Genomic DNA, 25000 nt, shown 5'->3' on the forward strand with positions numbered 1-25000 from the left:
CCTCTCTCTCCCATCCATCCCCATCCTCTCCCTCTTTCACTCTCTCCCTCCCTCCATCCCCTGTCCTCTCCCTCTTTCACTCTCTCTCCCTCCATCCCCTGTCCTCTCCCTCTTTCACTCTCTCCCTCCATCCCCTGTCCTCTCCCTCTTTCACTCTCTCTCTCTCCCTCCCTCCATCCCCTGTCCTCTCCCTCTTTCACTCTCTCTCTCCCTCCATCCCCATGTCCTCTCCCTCTTTCACTCTCTCCCTCCATCCCCTGTCCTCTCCCTCTTTCACTCTCTCTCTCCCTCCATCCCCATGTCCTCTCCCTCTTTCACTCTCTCTCTCCCTCCCTCCCTCCATCCCCTGTCCTCTCCCTCTTTCACTCTCTCTCTCCCTCCATCCCATCCTCTCCCTCTTTCACTCTCTCTCTCCCTCCATCCCCATGTCCTCTCCCTCTTTCACTCTCTCTCTCCCTCCCTCCCTCCATCCCCTGTCCTCTCCCTCTTTCACTCTCTCTCTCCCTCCATCCCATCCTCTCCCTCTTTCACTCTCTCTCCCTCCATCCCCTGTCCTCTCCCTCTTTCACTCTCTCTCTCCCTCCATCCCCTGTCCTCTCCCTCCATCCCGTCCTCTCTCTCCCATCCATCATCATCCTCTCCCTCTTTCACTCTCTCTCTCCCTCCATCCCATCCTCTCTCTCCCTCTCTCTCCCCTCCATCCCCCATCCTCGCCCTCTTTCACTCTCTCTCCCCCCCCTCTCTCTCTGTCTCCATCTCCCTCTCTCTCCTCCCCCCTCTCTCTCCTCCTCCGTCTCTCCCCCCCCCATTTCTCCATACCTCTCCCGCTCTTGCTTTCTTTCTCCCCTCTCTCTCCCTCCCTCCCTTTCCCCACTCTGCCTCTCTCTCTCTTTCTTTCTCCCCTCTCTCTCCCTCCCTCCCTTTCCCCACTCTGCCCCTCTCTCTCTCTTTCTTTCTCCCCTCTCTCCCTCCCTCCCTTTCCCCACTCTGCCTCTCTCTCTCTCTTTCTTTCTCCCCTCTCTCTCCCTCCCTCCCTTTCCCCACTCTGCCTCTCTCTCTCTCTCTTTCTTTCTTTCTCTCTCTCCCTTTCAGGTGAACTTGGACAGTAAGACCAGAGACTTAACCACACAGCTCCTACAGGCCCCATCACACACCTCCCTGTCCCACGCCCAGAAACGCATCTACTCCCTCCTGGATACAGACTGCTACCCTCGCTTCCTCCAGTCCGACATCTACCTCACCCTGCTGGGCCAGGCTGACTAGAGACTAAGGGCTCCATTCCATCCGTATCGTGGAAGTTCAGCACTATAGCCTCGATTGAAAGGTATCGGCAAATGTGCCTGCGTTTGCGGAGACTACATTGACGTTAAACGCTGTATATGATGGCTCAATCTGAAATGACCTTTTACATTTCAATCACGCTGTAGCGTTGCATTACTGCAATAAGAATTGAATGGAGACCTAAGGCTGCGTCCCTATTCCTCCACTCTCCACCCTTCTCCTAAAGTGTACACTTGCACACTATCTTACATGGATTTAACAATGGTGGAAAGGATACTCCAATTCAGTGCTTTTGAAATCTATGATGGGTGTGTGTAAGTGCTTACTGGGAAAGGGTGGAAAACAGAGACCTTATCTGTCGTGGAAATGGGATTGGACAGTTGCAGGAGATGCCATTACATAATGTAGAGTTAAAGAGGTTTTGGGGTTTAGTCATTCCAGTTAATGAGCAGGGTTGTGTTCATTTGGGCATGGAACAGAAAAACTTTTAAAAATGAGAGTTCCTTATTGGACAAGTCCAGGTAGTCCCTTTCTGTTTTAGTGCCTAATGAACATAACCCAGGGGGTTCTGTTAGGTTCTGTTCTGCTTAGGGTGTGAAGGAGCTTGGGGAAATGACAGCAGGGAATGTCATGGGGTTTGGATTGAAGGAGCTTGCCAATCCATCAACAGAGGTTACGAGACAGGGACCTGTTTCTTCCATGACTTAGTGAGTGCCGATTATCATCGTTTGTAATCATTAAACATCCTCTTTTTGTTGGCATCATTCATAGCAGAGCAGCTAAGAAGCCGATAGGTCGCCCACGGTCCAATGAGCTCGTATGGAATTCTGACAGCGGAGACAAAGGAAAAAACAAGTAGAGCAAGATGCCACACTAGTTAAAAAAGGACAACGCATTTTATGAAACCCAAAGCAGGCCACACTGGTAGAGGAGGGTGGAGGAGGGTGGCCCGTACAAGGAAGTAACCTATTTAAAGATTGCCTCCAGGAACTCTTTTTGCAAAAAAGGGATTCCTTTTCAAAGATGTCACCTTATAATCCCTCAGATCAGATGGATGGTTTTATGAACATATCAAGGCAGATCATTTGTCGCTTGATAATTCAAAAAAATTGTATTGCTTCCAAGTAAGCCATCTCCCATTACAATAACACAAAAATGAGAAGGCCCATCAGGCCTCTGGCAAAACAAAGTCTGTGTTGGTTTGATGCTGTTCTTATGTGACTGCAGTGTGCTAAACAGCGTGTGAAAACCAAGAGAGAAACTCTTTCACTTCATGCTCCCTTGTACATATTTTTTAAACAGTAATCTGAAGAGAATCCAACAGATAAACAAAGAATATAATCATTTATTTCGTGTGTATAATTTCTTTGTACCTAGTTTTGAATGTGTTTTTTTGTCAAACTATTTTTAAAAGATAAATAAATGCACGTAGATGTTGTGTACATATGACAGAAGTCGTTGGTCATTACGGATGGATCTTAGTGCCATCGGTCTAAACACTGTGCGGTTGCTAAGTAACGCTAAGGAAATAAACTATACGTCTCTGTGTCCAGTATGAAGGAAGTTTGAGGTGGTTTCGCGAGCCAATGCTAACGAGCATCAGCGCAATGAATGGAAGTCTAGGGGGATCTGCTAGCATAACTGAAAGTAATCATTACGTTGCTGAGTTCGGGGTAATCCAAAAGTTACGTTACTGATTACAATTTTGTACAGGTAACTATAGTAACGGATTACATTTAGAAAGGAACCTACGTAAACCTGGGATTAATGTTGTTTGGGTTTAAAAATTTTAAAGAAGATAAATTGTAGAACTATACTGATAAAAAAAATATAAACACGAACATGCAACAATTTCAACAATTTTACTGAGTTAAAAGTTCCTATGAGGAAATCAGTCAATTCAAATAAATTCATTAGTCCCTAATCTATGGATTTCACGTGACTGGGCAGAGGTGCGAGCCGTGGGTGTGTACAGACCCATCGACTTGGGAGCCAGGCCCCAACCAATCAGAATACATTTTCCCCTCACAAAAGGGCTTTATTACAGAGAAAAATACTCAGTTTCATCAGCTGTCCGGGTGGCTGGCCTCAGACGATCCCTCAAGGGAAGAAGCCGGATGTGGAGCTCCTGGGCTGGAGTGGTTACACGTGGGTCTGTGGTTGTGAGGCCGGTTGGACGTGCTGCCAAATTCTCTAAAACTACATTGGAAGCTGCTTATAGTAGAGAAATTCCATTAAATTCTCTGGCAACAGCTCTGGTGGACATTCCTGCAGTCAACATGCCAATTGCACGCTCCCTCAAAACTGGAGACATCTGTGGCATTGTGTTGTGGCAAAACGGCACATTTTAGTGTGCCATTTTATTGTCCACAGTGCAAGATGCACTTGTGTAATGATCATGCTGTTTAATCAGCTTCTTGATATGCCACATCTGTCAGGTGGATGGATTATCATGGCAAAGGAGAAATGCTCACTAACAGGGATATTAACAAATTTGTGTAGAAAATATGAGAGAAATCAGCTTCTTGTGCATATGGTACTTTTCTGGGATCTTTTATTTCAGCTCATGAAACATGGGACCAACACTTTGCGTTTATTTTTGTTTAGTGGGGCTTCTGATGTTGTAGCTTGATGGTACTAATGTCGCATTCACGTGCTGTATGAAACTAGGAAACTCTGAAATGTCCGACTTGCTAACTGGTTGAATACGGCACGTGTGTAACTGCAAGTCGGAAATGTCAGAGTTACCTAGTTCCGACTAAAGATAAACACGGCATTAGTAGTGAATGTTTAACATATGTAATCAGGATACCAATGTTTTGGGGATGATATCTATGTGTGAGGGGAAGCAGGGTTGTGTTCACAAAACGTTTTGAAACAAAACAAAAATGGCCATTTCTTATTGGACAAGTCCAAGTTTTTCCACCCCATTTAACTAAATTGTCTTCAGTTTTGTTGCCGAATGAACACAACCCTGTCTTGTACTTGACTGCCTGTTGAGTTCTCGTGATACTGCAGTACCGGATTTAGCCAGTAGAGGGCAGTGCAGGAGGTTCAAGGGTGTAGAGGGGACATGAGAGAAACACAAAGCACTATATCAACATTTAGGTAATCAAATGTAATCTATGATCAATACATGGGTAAATAACGCAGACATAACAAGTAAAGCGATTCCAACAACATTTAGGGACAGGTCTTTCTGTGATCAGCGTAGGCCATTTATTTCTACATTGAAAACATCCTAACGTGTCAACTCAAGTCTGATGGAATTTCCAGCATGGCTCCATTGCCTTTTTGCTTCAAGTGAATAGCTGCTGGTACATGTGACAGATTTAGTAGGTCTCTAAAGCTGTGGTTCTCATTACCATCATCAACCTACTGACTAGTACCCAGTATTCACTGCCCCAAAATGGCACCCTATTCCCAATATAGTGCACTACTTTTGACCAGGTCCCATATGGAATAGGGTGCCATTTGGGACGTATACTGTGACATCTGGCTGACTATTGTTGCATAACTACCAAACCCTTCACTTGTTCTGTCTAGAAAACATAGCACCACTAACCAGTGATCAGGTGAGAGGGATGAAGGGAAGTGGGTGAGGATTGGCTGTGGCTTTCTTCCCGTCTATCTCACTTGTTCTGTCTAGAAAACATAGCACCACTAACCAGTGATCAGGTGAGAGGGATGAAGGGAAGTGGGTGAGGATTGGCTGTGGCTTTCTTCCCGTCTATCTCACTTGTTCTGTCTAGAAAACATAGCACCACTAACCAGTGATCAGGTGAGAGGGATGAAGGGAAGTGGGTGAGGATTGGCTGTGGCTTTCTTCCCGTCTATCTCACTTGTTCTGTCTAGAAAACATAGCACCACTAACCAGTGATCAGGTGAGAGGGATGAAGGGAAGTGGGTGAGGATTGGCTGTGGCTTTCTTCCCGTCTATCTCACTTGTTCTGTCTAGAAAACATAGCACCACTAACCAGTGATCAGGTGAGAGGGATGAAGGGAAGTGGGTGAGGATTGGCTGTGGCTTTCTTCCCGTCTATCTCAACTCTAGCTCACAGTCCATTTCTCTAAATCTCTATTAAATCAGTCTCTTTCTCCTCTCTACTTCCTGTTTCTTCTTGTCTTCCATCTCCTGCCTCGTATCTATCCGTCAGCCAGTAAGTCTGTCTTCCATCTCCTGCTTCTTATTCATCCATCCATCTGTCAGTCAGTCTTCAATCGCCTGCTTCTTATCCATCCATACGTCTGTCTTCCATCTCCTGCCTCGTATCTATCCGTCAGCCAGTAAGTCTGTCTTCCATCTCCTGCATCTTATCCATCCATCCATCTGTCAGTCAGTCAGTCAGTCTTCCATCTCCTGCTTCTTATCTATCCGTCAGCCAGTAAGTCTGTCTTCCATCTCCTGATTTATATCTATCCATCTGTCAGTCAGCCCGTCTTCTATGTCCTTCTTCCTGTCAGTCCGTCTGTCTTCCATCTCCTGCTTCCTGTCAGCCCGTCTGTCATCTCCTGCTTCCTGTCAGTCCGTCTGTCTTCCATCTCCTGCTTCCTGTCAGTCCGTCTGTCTTCCATCTCCTTCTTCCTGTCAGTCCGTCTGTCTTCCATCTCCTGCTTCCTGTCAGTCCATCTGTCTTCCATCTCCTGCTTCCTGTCAGCCCGTCTTCCATCTCCTGCTTCCTGTCAGCCCGTCTTCCATCTCCTGCTTCCTGTCAGCCCGTCTTCCATCTCCTGCTTCCTGTCAGCCCGTCTTCCATCTCCTGCTTCCTGTCAGCCCGTCTTCCATCTCCTTCTTCCTGTCAGTCCGTCTGTCTTCCATCTCCTGCTTCCTGTCAGTCCATCTGTCTTCCATCTCCTGCTTCCTGTCAGCCCGTCTTCCATCTCCTGCTTCCTGTCAGCCCGTCTTCCATCTCCTGCTTCCTGTCAGCCCGTCTTCCATCTCCTGCTTCCTGTCAGCCCGTCTTCCATCTCCTGCTTCCTGTCAGCCCGTCTTCCATCTCCTGCTTCCTGTCAGTCCGTCTGTCTTCCATCTCCTGCTTCCTGTCAGTCCGTCTGTCTTCCATCTCCTGCTTCCTGTCAGTCCGTCTGTCTTCCATCTCCTGCTTCCTGTCAGCCCGTCTGTCTTCCATGTGGGTCACCAGGGTCTGGTGTTGTTATATTCCTGCTTCCTGTCTGTCTTCCATGTGGGTCACCAGGGTCTGGTGTTGTTATATTCCTGCTTCCTGTCAGTCCGTCGGTCTTCCATCTCCTGCTTCCTGTCAGCCCGTCTGTCTTCCATGTGGGTCACCAGGGTCTGGTGTTGTTATATTCCTGCTTCCTGTCAGTCCGTCTGTCTTCCATGTGGGTCACCAGGGTCTGGTGTTGTTATATTCCTGCTTCCTGTCAGTCCGTCTGTCTTCCATGTGGGTCACCAGGGTCTGGTGTTGTTATATTCCTGCTTCCTGTCAGTCCGTCCATGTGGGTCACCAGGGTCTGGTGTTGTTATATTCCTGCTTCCTGTCAGTCCGTCCATGTGGGTCACCAGGGTCTGGTGTTGTTATATTCCTGCTTCCTGTCAGTCCGTCCATGTGGGTCACCAGGGTCTGGTGTTGTTATATTCCTGCTTCCTGTCAGTCCGTCCATGTGGGTCACCAGGGTCTGGTGTTGTTATATTCCTGCTTCCTGTCAGTCCGTCCATGTGGGTCACCAGGGTCTGGTGTTGTTATATTCCTGCTTCTGCCTGACCCACTGAGCTGTGTTACAGCAGCTCTCTCCCACCGTCCATGACCAGCCTCCTCTCCCCCTGTCCTTCTCAGCCCCCAATGGCCCCTTCTCAACCACCTGGGGCCCACCTCCTTTCTCTCCCCCTACCCCCATCTGGAGCCTATTCTCCAACACCCTGGTCTCCATCCCAGCCTGTCTGTCTGGTTCTCTGGTGGTCTGGGAGCAGAGCAACTCCTTCCTGGATAGGGACAGAGGTGGAAGGGACCTGGACAGGGACAAGGAGGGTTGGAGAGAGGAGGCATATGACGAGAGGTAAGATGAGGGGATGAGTGATAGAGAAACAGAGAGTGTGAAGAAGGAAGAGAACTCGTTTTTGTGCTGCAGAGAAGGAAATGTAGTTCAGTCAAAACACAAATCCACTGTTATTCCAGCTGATTTTTCTTGCTTTCAATTGTAGCCACCTACTATTCAATGCCTTCCCAACCCCCCCTGCATGCATTTTATATATACAGTCTGCCAGATATATCCTGAGTATGTCTATGAGGGGAAATTACATCATGGCAAACCTGTCTGTGTGTCCCAGGGGGTCTGTCTGTCCCCCCGTGTCAGTCTCTCTCTCTCTCAATAATGGTGTCAAACCTGAGGAGGTACACAGCACTAACAGGTCAGAGGTCAGTCACAAGACAACACAGTACATTCCTGGGCACAGTGGTCTATGTATAAATGGCACTCTATTCCCTATATAGTGCACTACTTTAGACCAGAGCCCTATTCCCTATATAGTGAACTACTATAGACCAGAGCCCTATTCCATATATAGTGCACTACTTTAGACCAGAGCCCTATTCCTTATATAGTGCACTACTTTAGACCAGAGCCCTATTCCCTATATAGTGCACTACTTTAGACCAGAGCCCTATTCCCTATATAGTGCACTACTTTAGACCAGAGCCCTATTCCCTATATAGTGCACTACTTTAGACCAGAGCCCTATTCCATATATAGTGCACTACTTTAGACCAGAGCCCTATTCCCTATATAGTGCACTACTTTAGACCAGAGCCCTATTCCATATATAGTGCACTACTTTAGACCAGAGCCCTATTCCCTATATAGTGCACTACTTTAGACCAGAGCCCTATTCCCTATGTAGTGCACTACTTTAGACCAGAGCCCTATTCCCTATATAGTGCACTACTTTAGACCAGAGCCCTATTCCCTATATAGTCCACTACTTTAGACCAGAGCCCTATTCCCTATATAGTGCACTACTTTAGACCAGAGCCCTATTCCCTATATAGTGCACTACTTTAGACCAGAGCCCTATTCCCTATATAGTGCACTACTTTAGACCATGGCCTGGTCTAAAGTAGTGCACTAAATAGGGAATATTCTCAAAAAGGCCCATAGGGTTCTGGTCTCACAGCCTGGTTCCTCTCTAGGTTTTTTCCTAGGTTTTGGCCTTTCTAGGGAGTTTTTCCTAGCCACTGTGCTTCTACACCTGCATTGCTTGCTGTTTGGGGTTTTAGGCTGGGTTTCTGTACAGCACTTTGAGGTATCAGCTGATGTACGAAGGGCTATATAAATACATTTGATTGGTTGATTGGTCTAAAGTAGTGCCCTATAGCAAACAGGGTGCCATTTGGGAAACATACATAGTCCTTAGTGGTGTGTTGTTACGGTGTACTACACATGTCCCATAGCCAATCAGATCTGGTTACCTGGCAGTTTGAAGGTGTTCTGCTGGGTCTCCAACAACAGCCCAAAGCCCCGGGTGTTGATGTAGCGACTGTAGAGGTTTCCCCTGGCAACTAGGCCCTGTTGGCTACCACGGCGATGGAGCAGGGAAGGTAGAGAGGATAGGAAGAGCAAGGGAATGGGAGATGGAGGACAAATAAGAGCAGGACAGAGAAAACGAGAGAGAGTGGAAGAAAGAGGGAGGGAAACATGAATAGGGAGCGAAGGAGGAGACAGATCGTAGGAAAGTACAGAAAGGGGAAAAAGACAAGTGTGTGCAAAAGGAAACAGCAAGAGAATTCAACAGAAAGGAAACAGTGAAGGAAACAGCAAGAGAATTCAACAGAAAGGAAACAGTGGGGGAACAGCAAGAGAATTCAACAGAAAGGAAACAGTGGGGGAACAGCAAGAGAATTCAACAGAAAGGAAACAGTGGGGGAACAGCAAGAGAATTCAACAGAAAGGAAACAGTGGGGGAACAGCCAGAGATTTCAACAGAAAGGAAACAGCAAGAGAATTCAACAGAAAGGAAACAGTGAAGGAAACAGCAAGATAATTCAACAGAAAGGAAACAGTGGGGGAACAGCAAGAGAATTCAACAGAAAGGAAACAGTGGGGGAACAGCAAGAGAATTCAACAGAAAGGAAACAGCAAGAGAATTCAACAGAAAGGAAACAGTGGGGGAACAGCAAGAGAATTCAACAGAAAGGAAACAGTGGGGGAACAGCAAGAGATTTCAACAAAAGAGAAACACTTAATTAAAACAGAATTAGCAAACAATGTCAAAACTGAATGCTTGACAAATCATACAAACAATAACTGAAAAAACAACAAAAAAACATATTATTATGATATGAAGTGAAAGCAACGCCAACAGAAAGACCGAAGACTAATGTGAGAATTATACAAGTAGGACAGGGGTTACCAAAGTTTTTCCTAAGATTACTCACGGGACCCCATTTCAAATTTCAGAGGAACCCACATGGGGTCCCAACCCCAAGTTTAAGAACCACTGAAGTAGGGGACTATCAATGAAAAAGCCTTCTCTGGCTCATTATCAAATTCTAAGCATTGTTTCTTGTTGACGCATCATGTTGTTATTTATTTATTTTATTTCCCCTTTATTTAACCAGGTAGGCTAGTTGAGAACACCTTTATTTAACCAGGTAGGCTAGTTGAGAACACCTTTATTTAACCAGGTAGGCTAGTTGAGAACACCTTTATTTAACCAGGTAGGCTAGTTGAGAACACCTTTATTTAACCAGGTAGGCTAGTTGAGAACACCTTTATTTAACCAGGTAGGCTAGTTGAGAACACCTTTATTTAACCAGGTAGGCTAGTTGAGAACACCTTTATTTAACCAGGTAGGCTAGTTGAGAACACCTTTATTTAACCAGGTAGGCTAGTTGAGAACAAGTTCTCATTTACAATTGCGACCTGGCCAAGATAAAGCAAAGCAGTCCGACAGATACAACAACACAGAGTTACACATGGAGTAAAACAAACATACAGTCAATAATACAGTATAAACAAGTCTATATACAATGTGAGCAAATGAGGTGAGATAAGGGAGGTAAAGGCAAAAAAAGGCCATGGTGGCAAAGTAAATACAATATAGCAAGTAAAACACTGGAATGGTAGATTTGCAGTGGAAGAATGTGCAAAGTAGAAATAAAAATAATGGGATGCAAAGGAGCAAAATAAATAAATAAATAAATACAGTAGGGAAAGAGGTAGTTGTTTGGGCTAAATTATAGGTGGGGGCTGTAATCTGTTATGACAAAGTGAAAAGTTGTTTTGTGTTTTAAACATTGCGAACTTCATGTTAATAAACATGAATGAATATGCCTCCAAAAGTCATCCACATATTATTTTAGTGGCCTCATACACTTAATGAGAGTACCTACGAAACTATTGGTTAAAACAAAGCTCTAAACAGGGTTACCAAGGGAACTTGCTTAATAAACAATCCCCTGAATCGGACGACCAGCACACTAGGAAAGGTTGAACAAGCTCTAACCGGAGAGCCATGTTTGTTCTGTTTTGTTCGTCCCTCGTTTCGTAGTAAATTAATCATTGATATAATACTAAACTCCCCTGGCCTTGACAGACGGATGACAGCTAGGTTGCCTCCTGATTGTCCACACCCTGCCCACTAAGTGCACACTTAAACACTTCCCGTCACAGATCCCTAAACCTTGGATTGATGTAAACATTGGGCGCGGGGGAAGTTCCCACCAATCAGGGAGTTAGATTAAGGGCACCAGTCTATGGCCTGTGACTAGAACGGGCAAAAAGCGGTGAGTGAGGAGCGCCCTTCTCCAATCGAACAGTAATCTCTCGCTGCTCGGTCATGTTGTCAACAAGGTAGCATTGTGCTTCTTCCAGAAGCATACAGAAGCTATTTTCCATCAAATAAACATTTGAATAAAAAATAAAAAAATAAAAAAATATCATTTTTTTTGCATGTGAAAACACAGAATCTTATTCATTACTACACGTGCCTCACCTATGTCACCTCATTTTGAGACGACTTCGCCATCTGCCAAAACGAGGCTGGACCGGTACCCACACGCTCACTGGACAGGTACCCACACGCTCACTGGACAGGTACCCACACGCTCACTGGACCGGTACCCACACGCTCACTGGACCGGTACCCACACGCTCACTGGACCGGTACCCACACGCTCACTGGACCGGTACCCACACGCTCACTGGACCGGTACCCACACGCTCACTGGACCGGTACCCACACGCTCACTGGACCGGTACCCACACGCTCACTGGACCGGTACCCACACGCTCACTGGACCGGTACCCACACGCTCACTGGACCGGTACCCACACGCTCACTGGACAGGTACCCACACTCTCACTGGACCGGTACCCACACGCTCACTGGACCGGTACCCACACGCTCACTGGACAGGTACCCACACGCTCACTGGACCGGTACCCACACGCTCACTGGACCGGTACCCACACGCTCACTGGACCGGTACCCACACGCTCACTGGACCGGTACCCACACGCTCACTGGACCGGTACCCACACGCTCACTGGACCGGTACCCACACGCTCACTGGACCGGTACCCACACGCTCACTGGACCGGTACCCACACGCTCACTGGACCGTACCCACACTCTCACTGGACCGGTACCCACACGCTCACTGGACCGGTACCCACACGCTCACTGGACCGGTACCCACACGCTCACTGGACAGGTACCCACACGCTCACTGGACCGGTACGCACACACTCACTGGACCGTACCCACACTCTCACTGGACCGTACCCACACGCTCACTGGACCGGTACCCACACGCTCACTGGACCGGTACCCACACGCTCACTGGACAGGTACCCACACACTCACTGGACCGGTACGCACATGCTCACTGGACCGTACCCACACGCTCACTGGACCGTACCCACACTCTCACTGGACCGGTACCCACACGCTCACTGGACCGGTACCCACACGCTCACTGGACAGGTACCCACACACTCACTGGACCGGTACGCACACCCTCACTGGACCGTACCCACACTCTCACTGGACCGGTACCCACACGCTCACTGGACCGGTACCCACACGCTCACTGGACCAGTACCCACACGCTCACTGGACCGTACCCACACTCTCACTGGACCGTACCCACACTCTCACTGGACCGTACCCACACGCTCACTGGACCGGTACCCACACGCTCACTGGACCGGTACCCACACGCTCACTGGACCGTACCCACACTCTCACTGGACCGTACCCACACTCTCACTGGACCGTACCCACACTCTCACTGGACCGTACCCACACGCTCACTGGACCGGTACCCACACGCTCACAAATACTACACTGGCACTCCAACACACACACACACACACTTTACATATGCTGCTGCTACTCTTCTATTTGTCCTGTTTGCCTAGTCACTTTACCCCAACCTACATGTACATATTACCTCAACTACCTCGTACCCCTGCACATTGACTCGGTGCCGTTACTCCTCGTACATAGCCTCATTATTACGTTACTATTTACAAAATGTTTGGTACTTTTTTTTTTAAGTGTGCATTGTTGGGAAAGGGCACATAGGTTGGCATTTCACGATGAAGTCTACACTTTCGGCAGATGTAACCAATACATTTGATTTGATTGGCTCAACTCCGGGAGGCCAGCCCCGGTTGAGCCAATCAAACACTAACCTGCTTCACCTAAGGCAGGCCCGGGGCGTTTCATTCCCTCACTGTTAAATCCATGACAGGAAGTGTGCCAGTCCTCCTTTTAGGATGTAGGGGAGGCAGAGAGAGGATGAAATGGATGTGAGGAAGGAGGAGGATTGGATGATTGTGGTCAAATTGGATAAAAAGGGGGTGGGTGGAGGTTTCAAATGTACACAGACAGTAGAGAAGGAATGGAAGAGAGAGAGAGAGAGAACAGTATTTAGAAAAAGAGGTCACAAAGAGAGCAGTGCTGGTCACACAGGACAATTAGGTGTGGGGGGAGAGCAAGAGAGAGAGAGAGAGAGAGAGACGGACACTCAGAGAGAAAGCACTTTACCCAGGAGCTGTGTACACTCCCAAATGGCACCCTATTCCCAAAGTGAATAGTATGGCATTTGGTGCCCTGAGGCTGCCTCTTTGTATGAACAATACTCTTAAATGAGAAGAACTCTGTGTCCCCCGGGCCAAGCCTTCCAAACCTTCCAAGCCTTCCAAGCCTTCCAAGCCTTCCAAGCCTTCCAAGCCTTCCAAACCTTCCAAACCTTCCAAACCTTCCCAGCCTTCCAAGCCTTCCAAGCCTTCCAAACCTTCCAAGCCTTCCAAACCTTCCAAACCTTCCAAGCCTTCCAAACCTTCCAAACCTTCCAAGCCTTCCAAGCCTTCCAAACCTTCCAAACCTTCCAAGCCTTCCAAGCCTTCCAAGCCTTCCAAGCCTTCCAAGCCTTCCAAACCTGGCAGAGATACTGACAGGCCCTCAGATTTAATGCTGTGCTGTACACACTCTCCCACAAAACTGGATTAGTTTAGATAGTTTGCGTGGAGTGAAGTTGTATTAGTACCTAGGGTAAAAAATAAATGCTGACAACCTCCAAAATGACTTAGCCCCTCCTGATTCTGGGAGTCAGGGATCACTCCATCCGAGATCCCTCCTGATTCTGGGAGTCGGGGATCACTCCATCCGAGATCCCTCCTGATTCTGGGAGTCAGGGATCACTCCATCCGAGATCCCTCCTGATTCTGGGAGTCAGGGATCACTCCATCCGAGATCCCTCCTGATTCTGGGAGTCAGGGATCACTCCATCCGAGATCCCTCCTGATTCTGGGAGTCAGGGATCACTCCATCTGAGATCCCTCCTGTAAACCTGGGCATTTAGTTTTGACAGTTTTTCAGGAATACCATACCTGGTGCGTTTTACCCTGTAGTTGAGGCTGCCGAAGAGTGGGGGGTTGGGGGCCGGGCCCCTGTAGCCCCCAGGGGCAGATGCTGGGGCCAGGGCCGGGTTGGGGCACTGGCGGGCCCTGCTTGGGGAGCACGGGGAGGATACCGACAACGGAGGAGAGAAGGGAGGAGCCGCGGGGCAACACAAAGGCCAGGGGAGAGCCCTCTGCTCCTCTCTCACAGCTGGAGGGGGGAGACAATACCATGAGGGAGAGGAGAGGGGGGAGACAATACCATGAGGGAGAGGAGAGATGGGGAGACAATATCATGAGGGAGAGGAGAGACAATACCATGAGGAAGAGGAGAGGGGGGAGACAATATCATGAGGGAGAAGAGAGATGGGGAGACAATACCATGAAGGAGAGGAGAGATGGGGAGACAATACCATGAGGGAGAAGAGAGACAATACCATGAGGAAGAGGAGAGGGGGGAGACAATACCATGAAGGAGAGGAGAGATGGGGAGACAATACCATGAGGGAGAAGAGAGACAATACCATGAGGAAGAGGAGAGGGGGGAGACAATACCATGAGGGAGAGGAGAGGGGGGAAACAATACCATGAGGGAGAAGAGAGACAATACCATGAGGAAGAGGAGAGGGGGGAGACAATACCATGAGGGAGAGGAGATGGGGAGACAATACCATGAGGAAGAGGAGAGATGGGGAGACAATACCATGAGGGAGAGGAGAGGGGGGAGACAATACCATGAGGGAGAAGAGAGACAATACCATGAGGGAGAGGAGAGGGGGGAGACAATACCATGAGGGAGAGGAGAGATGGGGAGACAACACCCAGTGAATGGCTCAGTGTCTTTCAGACTAAACTGACCTACAGTAACGAGGCAGAATATAAAGGCCTGTCATAGAGGCCACACAAATTCAGCCGAATGACAACTGTCCTATTAGCACTCTGTTTACAATGAAGTGGGGAAATATCCCTACAAGTAACAATGTTTAGTCCCAGGGAAAATATACTGTATCCTCATCAAGCTGTCATACAATGTCTTGACTGGGTTATCTAGTACAACTAAATGATGTAAATCTGACGTTTTCCAGCTGTACTGGGCTGGTTTCCCGGACCCAGATTAAACCTAGTCCTGGAATAAGAATCTCCATTAAATGTGTTTAATCCAGGACTAGCCTTAATCTGGGTCCGGGAAACTGGCCCATTAGGAGTTATCCTCCACGTGTTCTGTCCAAGTTTAAACGGTGGCTCACCCCCTCTCTGTGTTAGTGAGTAGGGCTTGATCTCTCCGTCCAGCTTTTTGGGGGGAACCTTTCTCCACTGGGCCGCTGTGGAAGAGGATACAGTCAGCACGGGGGGGAAACATTATGGCAACCCTATGGCAGGCCTACGTCAACCCTATGGCAGGCCTACGGCAACCCTATGGCAGGCCTATGTCAACCTTATGGCAGGCCTATGTCAACCCTATGGCAGGCCTACGGCAACCCTATGGCAGGCCTACGTCAACCCTATGGCAGGCCTACGTCAACCCTATGGCAGGCCTATGTCAACCCTATGGCAGGCCTACGGCAACCCTACGGCAGGCCTACGTCAACCCTATGGCAGGCCTATGTCAACCCTAGGTCAACCCTATGGCAGGCCTATGTTAACCCTATGGCAGGCCTATGTCAACCCTATGGCAGGCCTATGTTAACCCTATGGCAGGCCTATGTCAACCCTATGGCAGTCCTATGGCAACCATATGGCCGGCCTATGTCAACCCTATGGCAGGCCTATGTTAACCCTATGGCAGGCCTATGTCAACCCTATGGCAGACCTATGTTAACCCTATGGCAGGCCCATGTCAACCCTATGGCAGGCCTATGTTAACCCTATGGCAGGCCTATGTCAACCCTATGGCAGGCCTATGTCAACCCTATGGCAGGCCTATGTCAACCCTATGGCAGGCCTATGTCAACCCTATGGCAGGCCTATGTTAACCTTATGGCAGGCCTACGGCAACACTACGGCAGGCCTATGGCAACCCTATGGCAGGCCTACGAGAACACTACGGCAGGCCTGTGGCAGTACTATGGCAACCCTACGGCAGACCTATGTTAACCCTACAACAGGTATATGGCAACCCTATGGCAGGCCTATGTCAACCCTATGCCAGGCTTATGGCAGGCCTATCGCAGCCCTATGGCAACCCTATGGCAGCCCTACGACAGGTATATGGCAACCCAATGGCAGGCCTATGGCAACCCTATGGCAGGCCTATGTTAACCCTATGGCAGGCCTATGTTAACCCTATGGCAGGCCTATGTAACCCTATGGCAGGCCTATGTTAACCCTATGGCAGGCCTATGTTAACCCTATGGCAGGCCTATGTTAACCCTATGGCAGGCCTATGTCAACCCTATGGCAGGCCTATGTTAACCCTATGGCAGGCGTATGTTAACCCTATGGCAGGCCTACGGCAACCCTACGGCAGGCCTATGTCAACCCTATGGCAGGCCTACGTCAACCCTATGGCAGGCCTATGTTAACCCTATGGCAGGCCTATGTCAACCCTATGGCAGGCCTATATTAACCCTATGGCAGGCCTATGTCAACCCTATGGCAGGCCTATGTCAACCCTATGGCAGGCCTATGGCAACCCTATGGCAGGCCTATGTCAACCCTATGGCAGACCTATGTCAACCGGGTCAGGCCTGGGTACAATGTTAGAGGACCTAAACATGCCGTCTTACCTTCATCCAAACAGGTAGAGCCATCCATGCAAACAGGTAGAGCCATCCATACAAACAGGTAGAGCCATCCATACAAACAGGTAGAGCCATCTATACAAACAGGTAGAGCCATCCATACAAACAGGTAGAGCCATCCATGCAAACAGGTAGAGCCATCCATACAAACAGGTAGAGCCATCCATACAAACAGGTAGAGCCATCTATACAAACAGGTAGAGCCATCCAGACAAACAGGTAGAGCCATCCATACAAACAGGTAGAGCCATCCATACAAACAGGTAGAGCCATCTATACAAACAGGTAGAGCCATCCATACAAACAGGTAGAGCCATCCATACAAACAGGTAGAGCCATCCATACAAAAGGTAGAGCCATCCAGACAAACAGGTAGAGCCATCCATACAAACAGGTAGAGCCATCCATACAAAAGGTAGAGCCATCCAGACAAACAGGTAGAGCCATCCATACAAACAGGTAGAGCCATCCATACAAAAGGTAGAGCCATCCATACAAACAGGTAGAGCCATCCATACAAACAGGTAGAGCCATCCATCCAAACAGGTAGAGCCATCCATACAAAAGGTAGAGCCATCCATACAAACAGGTAGAGCCATCCATACAAAAGGTAGAGCCATCCATACAAAAGGTAGAGCCATCTATACAAACAGGTAGAGCCATCCATACAAACAGGTAGAGCCATCCATACAAAAGGTAGAGCCATCTATTTTTTATATTTTACTAGGCAAGTCAGTTAAGAACAAATTCTTATTTTCAATGACGGCCTAGGAACAGTGGGTTAACTGCCTGTCCAGGGGCAGAACGACAGATGTGTACCTTGTCAGCTCGGGGATTCGAACTTGCAACCTTTCGGTTACTAGTCCAATGCTCTAACCACTAGGCTACCCTGCCGCCCCTATACAAACAGGTAGAGCCATCTATACAAACAGGTAGAGCCATCGATACAAACAGGTAGAGCCATCGATACAAACAGGTAGAGCCATCCATCCAAACAGGTAGAGCCATCGATACAACAGGTAGAGCCATCCATCCAAACAGGTAGAGCCATCCAGACAAACAGGTAGAGCCATCCATACAAACAGGTAGAGCCATCTATACAAACAGGTAGAGCCATCTATACAAACAGGTAGAGCCATCTATACAAACAGGTAGAGCCATCTATACAAACAGGTAGAGCCATCCATCCAAACAGGTAGAGCCATCCAGACAAACAGGTAGAGCCATCCATACAAACAGGTAGAGCCATCTATACAAACAGGTAGAGCCATCTATACAAACAGGTAGAGCCATCTATACAAACAGGTAGAACCATCTATACAAACAGGTAGAGCCATCCATCCAAACAGGTAGAGCCATCGATACAAACAGGTAGAGCCATCGATACAAACAGGTAGAGCCATCCATCCAAACAGGTAGAGCCATCCAGACAAACAGGTAGAGCCATCTATACAAACAGGTAGAGCCATCTATACAAACAGGTAGAGCCATCCATCCAAACAGGTAGAGGTAGAGGTACACTAGGCTACCCTGCCGCCCCTATACAAACAGGTAGAGCCATCGATACAAACAGGTAGAGCCATCCATCCAAACAGGTAGAGCCATCCAGACAAACAGGTAGAGCCATCTATACAAACAGGTAGAGCCATCCATACAAACAGGTAGAGCCATCTATACAAACAGGTAGAGCCATCTATACAAACAGGTAGAGCCATCCATCCAAACAGGTAGAGCCATCCAGACAAACAGGTAGAACCATCTATACAAACAGGTAGAGCCATCCATACAAACAGGTAGAGCCATCCATACAAACAGGTAGAGCCATCCAGACAAACAGGTAGAGCCATCGATACAAACAGGTAGAGCCATCTATACAAACAGGTAGAGCCATCCATCCAAAAAGGTAGAGCCATCTATACAAACAGGTAGAGCCATCTATACAAACAGGTAGAGCCATCCATCCAAACAGGTAGAGCCATCCAGACAAACAGGTAGAGCCATCTATACAAACAGGTAGAGCCATCTATACAAACAGGTAGAGCCATCCAGACAAACAGGTAGAGCCATCTATACAAACAGGTAGAGCCATCTATACAAACAGGTAGAGCCATCCATACAAACAGGTAGAGCCAACAATACAAACAGATCATGTGACACTTAGATTGCACACAGGTGTACTTTATTTAACTAACTATGTGACTTCTGAAGGTAATTGGTTGCACCAGATCTTATTGAGGGGCTTCATAGCAAAGGGGGTGAATACATACTGTATTCAGGTTCTGCATTATTTTGATATTATATATTTTTTTTTATCACTTCACCAATTTGGACTATTTTGTGTATGTCCATTACATGACATCCAAATATAAATCAATTTAGATTACAGGTTGTAAGGCAACAAAATAGGAAAAATGCCAAGGGGGATGAACACTTTTGCAAGGCACTGTGTGTATAAATGGCTCTGGTAGTGGGTGGGACTACAAATAGGTATATTATTATCTGTGGTGGGAAGGAAGCCAGGGATTGGCTGGGGTAGTGTGTCTATCTGATCTCAGGGTAACCATAGCAGCCTGGTACCTGGGAGGGCTTGCTCCAGTATATCATATATCTACAGTATATCTGTCAGATACATTGTGTCATACAATGGACCCAGCTGGGAGAGAAGCAGGGTAGTGATACAGAAGAGCAAGCACACACACACACACACACAGACAGACAGAGAGAGACAGGAGAAACAGGAAAACAGGAGAGAGAGAGAGAGAGAGAGAGAGAGAGAGAGCGACAGAGAGAGAGAGCGACAGAGAGAGAGAGCGCAAGAGAGAGAGAGAGACAGAGAGAGAGAGCGCAAGAGAGAGAGAGAGACAGAGGGAGAGACAGAGGGAGAGAGAGACAGAGAGAGAGAGAGAGACAGAGAGAGAGAGACAGAGACAGAGAGAGAGACAGAGAGAGAGAGACAGAGACAGAGAGAGACAGAGAGAGAGAGACAGAGAGAGAGAGACAGAGAGAGAGAGAGAGACAGAGAGAGAGAGAGAGAGACAGAGAGAGAGAGAGAGACAGAGACAGAGAGAGACAGAGAGAGAGAGACAGAGAGAGAGAGAGAGAGACAGAGAGAGAGAGAGAGAGACAGAGAGAGAGAGAGAGAGACAGAGAGAGAGAGAGAGACAGAGAGAGAGAGAGAGAGAGACAGAGAGAGAGAGAGAGACAGAGAGAGACAGAGAGAGAGAGACAGAGAGAGAGAGAGAGAGAGACAGAGACAGAGAGAGAGAGAGAGAGAGAGAGAGAGAGAGAGAGAGAGAGAGACAGAGAGAGAGAGAGACAGAGAGAGAGAGAGACAGAGAGAGAGAGAGAGAGACAGAGATCCCTTTGTTTATGTCAGGGCCCCTGTTTCTCGTCCTCTTTCTCAGAGAAAAAGAGGGGCCCTGACATCAATGAAAGGATAGAGCAGCTAAACGAGAGAGAAAGTGGGGAGTGGATGCGAGGAACGAGGAGGAGTAAAAGAGATAGAGAGTTCCTTACAAAAAGCCGTACATTCTCTGATCCGGCAGAGGAGAGGGAGGCGAACCTGGGAACGTTTGGTGGAACAAAAGCCGGCGTATAGAAAAACATAATAAGAACAGGACTTCACAGAACTTTCCAGGGTTAGTAGTGACTCTCCAAAAATATCCAATATACTGGAGGGTGCAAATGGGGAAATATTTTTATTTATTTTTTTGCCTACTTTTGTTCATTTAACAAAAATGTAAAAAAATGAAATAAAAAATTACAATATATTACTTCAGAAAAGTAGCACTGCAGCTTATCTCATACTACGGTGTACAGACAGACATGCTTCTGGAGACTGAACACAGTGTCTGCTACATGCACGTCTCGGCAATGTGCCTCCACAGACACTTTTATCACAACTAAGATGGCCGCTACAGATTTGGGTTTTAGTGCGACACCTTCTGAGTGGTTTAAGGCCAAATACATGCATTGACAGGATGATGTAACATCTAGCTTATTCTAAAAACAAACCCAGCTGCAAATATTAGAGTGTCTGTTTTTTGGCAGAGATACAGAGAGGAGAGACAGCCCAGTCTGTATTAGGCGTGACACAAGCGGACACCTGTGAGGGTGTGGACACCCACGCTAGCACAAACCCTGCTCCTATTACCAGTCACCACACCACCACAGGCAGGAAGCCAACACTGACTACACCAGAGTGGTGCTGTTATTTCGGATGAGAAGTGTTGCGCAACGGGCTGCGTCACAACTGACACACTAGTTCTCTATTTAGTGTACTACTGTTAACCAGGACTCATACGGGCTCTGATCAACAGTAGTGAACTACATTAGGCGAAAGGGAGCCATTTGGGACGCAACCCTGTTGCACAACACTACTCATCGAAAATAACCCCAGAATGAATGAAGACATAGCCTGGCACAGAGATGGGAATATTACCTGATCTGTTGGTGAAGAAACCATCAAACACCACAAAGTTATTGACCTAGAGAAGGGGAGAGGGGAGAGAGAAGGGGAGACAAGTGGACAGGGAAAGGGGGAGAGAAGGGGAGAGGGGAGAGAGAAGGGGAGACAAGTGGACAAGGAAAGGGGGAGAGAAGGGGAGACAAGTGGACAAGGAAAGGGGGAGAGAAGGGGAGACAAGTGGACAAGGAAAGGGGGAGAGAAGGGGAAAGGGGAGAGAGAGAATCATTAACTGTAGGGCCCAGCCTGATGTAGGGCCCAGCCTGATGTAGGGCCCAGCCTGATGTAGGGCCCAGCCTGATGTAAGGCCCAGCCTGATGTAAGGCCCAGCCTGATGTAGGGCCCAGCCTGATGTAGGGCCCAGCCTGATGAGAGCTAGTCTGTTTACCAGAATCATTAACTGTAGGGCCCAGCCTGATGTAGGGCCCAGCCTGATGAGAGCTAGTCTGTTTACCAGAATCATTAACTGTAGGGCCCAGCCTGATGTAGGGCCCAGCCTGATGTAGGGCCCAGCCTGATGTAGGGCCCAGCCTGATGTAGGGCCCAGCCTGATGAGAGCTAGTCTGTTTACCAGAATCATTAACAGTAGGGCCCAGCCTGATGTAGGGCCCAGCCTGATGTAGGGCCCAGCCTGATGAGAGCTAGTCTGTTTACCAGAATCATTAACTGTAGGGCCCAGCCTGATGTAGGGCCCAGCCTGATGTAGGGCCCAGCCTGATGAGAGCTAGTCTGTTTACCAGAATCATTAACTATAGGGCCCAGCCTGATGTAGGGCCCAGCCTGATGTAGGGCCCAGCCTGATGTAGGGCCCAGCCTGATGTAGGGCCCAGCCTGATGTAGGGCCCAGCCTGATGAGAGCTAGTCTGTTTACCAGAATCATTAACAGTAGGGCCCAGCCTGATGTAGGGCCCAGCCTGATGTAGGGCCCAGCCTGATGAGAGCTAGTCTGTTTACCAGAATCATTAACAGTAGGGCCCAGCCTGATGTAGGGCCCAGCCTGATGAGAGCTAGTCTGTTTACCAGAATCATTAACAGTAGGGCCCAGCCTGATGTAGGGCCCAGCCTGATGTTAGGACCCAGCCTGATGTAGGGCCCAGCCTGATGTAGGGCCCAGCCTGATGTAGGGCCCAGCCTGATGTAAGGCCCAGCCTGATGTAGGGCCCAGCCTGATGTAAGGCCCAGCCTGATGTAGGGCCCAGCCTGATGTAGGGCCCAGCCTGATGTAGGGCCCAGCCTGATGTAGGGCCCAGCCTGATGTTAGGGCCCAGCCTGATGTAGGGCCCAGCCTGATGTAGGGCCCAGCCTGATGTTAGGGCCCAACCTGATGTAGGGCCCAGCCTGATGTAGGGCCCAGCCTGATGTAGGGCCCAGCCTGATGTAGGGCCCAGCCTCTCTTCAAGTATGTTCCTTATTTAGCCAATATCCCCTTCACCTCCTGTCTTATCTCAGTCTGAAACAGTTAGTTTATGAAATGTTCATATCTATCTGCATTATCTGAGGCTGTACTGACTGTCAGGCTAATATACAGTATAATAATAATTTACCAGAGGAAAGATACAGCGGTGAGGAATACAAAGCACTGGTGGCACAATGACAGTAGAGACCACCGTCAAATCATACCTGAGGTACACCGTTTTTCAGACAGTAATGCTTCTCCAGGAATGAGAGGAACTTAGGGGAGGGCCTGTCGTAGGCCATCATCACTGGCTCCACCTTTTTGTGCTGAACATGGAGGGGAAGAGACGGAGGTAAAACATATAAATTACAACACGTCTCAACAAGCAAACAGACATGTGAAGAACAGCCTCTTGGCAACACCCTGTAATTTCTAGTCCAACGACTCTGCCTCAGCACACCATCACATTCCAGTCTGTGCGTTCTACTTTTCATAGCCTGGTATAAAAAAATAAAAAATCAGGAATAGTGTACTCAACAATGGTGAGAGCCGAGGTGTATTCATTTAGTGCAAACCGTAACAAACAACAACAAAAAACGTTTCACTAAAAATGTTTGTTTTGCAATGAAAAGGAGAGTTTCTTATAGGACCAATTCAGGTCGGTCCATTCCCGTTTCGTCCCGTTTGCTTCCCTTTGGTTCCTAATGAATACACCCCGGCTGTAACCAGGCTATAGTGGTCATTCCTTCTAATTGAAGTCACTCAATTCAGAAAGTGATTTGAATAAAACAATCTAAATACACTGAACTAAAATATAAACACAACATGTAAAGTGTAAAATAAATGGTTTAATCCCATGTTTCATGAGCTGAAATAAAAGATCCCAGAAATGTTCCATATGCACAAAAAGCTTATTTCTCTCAAACTTTGTGCACAAAATGTGTTAATATCCCTGTTAGTGAGCCTTTGTCCTCTGCCAACATAATCCATCCACCTGACAGGTGTGGCATATCAAGAAGCTGATTAAACAGCATGATCATTACACAGGTGTACTGTCATGATGTTGGCCTGGGGGTAGGTTTATGACAGTCATAAATACCTCTTCCCCCCTTTTTCCTCTCTCTACCCTACTGATGTTACATTTGCAAACCCCTTGGTTAACATAGAGATTCTGGGAACATCAGAAGGTGCAGGGAAATTCACTATATTCTGGTAATCCGACCATGCGGTGGTACTTAATGAATATGATGTCAGTTCGGTTGTCATCTGAGACATTCTCATCAATGATAAGATGACATAAACTCTACAGTGGAAAGTCTACACATCAGAGTTATCGGATTCACATGGAATTGTTGTTCAATTTAAATGTTTGACTATTAAATTATTGTTGATGGGATGAAATGTGATTTTAGCTTCTAAAATGTGAGATTTGGGTTTTCATAAGTTAGGGCTATGCTCAATCAGTGGCCCGCCCCTGTGAAGGGACATGGGCTATAAAACTTTTCAAACACGCCCTACTCTCCCTTCCTATATAAAGCCTGGACGACAATATAACCTCCTGTTCCGAGGATGTGAGGACGACGGTCCGATGTCAGAATGGTTCAGATAATAACTACAGAACGAAGCCAACATCAGCGTGAGCTTTGGTTGCGAATGGTATGAACTTTGAACTCTTATTCACTACAGAAGTGATACCTCCTAGCCGTTGAGTTAGAAACAGCCTCTGCAAACAAGGTTAGGAAGGAACAGACACAGTATCCCGTCTACCACACAACGACGTTACTACAACGTATTCAATTTGCCAGCAGAGACATTCTTCAAAGGACAAAGGGCTCGGTTGGGCAACACGGCCTTCCATCTACCACCAACCTACTGAAGCGCAGCTCAGAGTAAATATTTATTGCATTTTCCTTTTCCAAATGGGCGGTAATTTAGAATGCATAAGATACTGTATTTACGATAGCACAGTTTCTTCCTTTGTTCCTCAGTCTTCCCGCTCTTTCACTCAAACCCAGCCCCTTTTCTTTTGTGTAACCAGCTGTCATATCTGTTCCGCCCACTAGGGACGATTTCCTTTATAACGTAATTTGTAATCAAGTTTATGATTTAATTATGTGTAATTCTGTGTGATTAGTTAGGTATTTAGTAAATAATTAAACCCAATTTTGTATTGCTGATTCAAATTGTTAGCCAGGGTTCGTGCAGATAACCAAGAATTTACAACTTTCAGATGAGACTGAATTAAGATGACGA

General features: G+C 47.7%; 2 protein-coding genes across 3 annotated transcripts in view; one reads left to right on the top strand and one right to left on the bottom strand.

Annotated features, from left to right (window-relative positions):
- Positions 1-2727, top strand: part of LOC109882166 (regulator of G-protein signaling 3-like) — a 27716-nt gene extending 24989 nt beyond the window's left edge. Inside the window, exon 6 of the mRNA XM_031795045.1 lies at positions 1093-2727. Within this exon, the coding sequence (XP_031650905.1) occupies positions 1093-1263 (171 nt within the window). The 3' untranslated portion in view covers positions 1264-2727. The remainder of the gene's footprint in view (positions 1-1092) is intronic.
- Positions 2728-3817: 1090 nt separating this feature from the next.
- The window catches only part of LOC109882165 (alpha-tubulin N-acetyltransferase 1-like), a 28696-nt gene continuing 7513 nt past the window's right edge, over positions 3818-25000 (bottom strand). Inside the window, exons 6-13 of one of the 2 annotated variants that reach the window (XM_031795046.1) lie at positions 22972-23073; positions 21328-21373; positions 15393-15467; positions 14137-14356; positions 8706-8809; positions 7539-7623; positions 6968-7249; positions 3818-6912 (exon numbers count right to left, since the gene is read on the bottom strand). In XM_031795046.1, coding sequence (XP_031650906.1) covers positions 6909-6912; positions 6968-7249; positions 7539-7623; positions 8706-8809; positions 14137-14356; positions 15393-15467; positions 21328-21373; positions 22972-23073 — 918 coding nt within the window. In that variant the 3' untranslated portion in view covers positions 3818-6908. Of the gene's footprint in view, positions 7250-7538; positions 7624-8705; positions 8810-14136; positions 14357-15392; positions 15468-21327; positions 21374-22971; positions 23074-25000 lie in introns of both variants that reach the window. The other variant, XM_031795047.1, reaches the window with a different exon arrangement.

The sequence above is a fragment of the Oncorhynchus kisutch genome, linkage group LG17 (genome assembly GCF_002021735.2).
Source record: "Oncorhynchus kisutch isolate 150728-3 linkage group LG17, Okis_V2, whole genome shotgun sequence".
Lineage (NCBI taxonomy): Eukaryota > Metazoa > Chordata > Actinopteri > Salmoniformes > Salmonidae > Oncorhynchus > Oncorhynchus kisutch.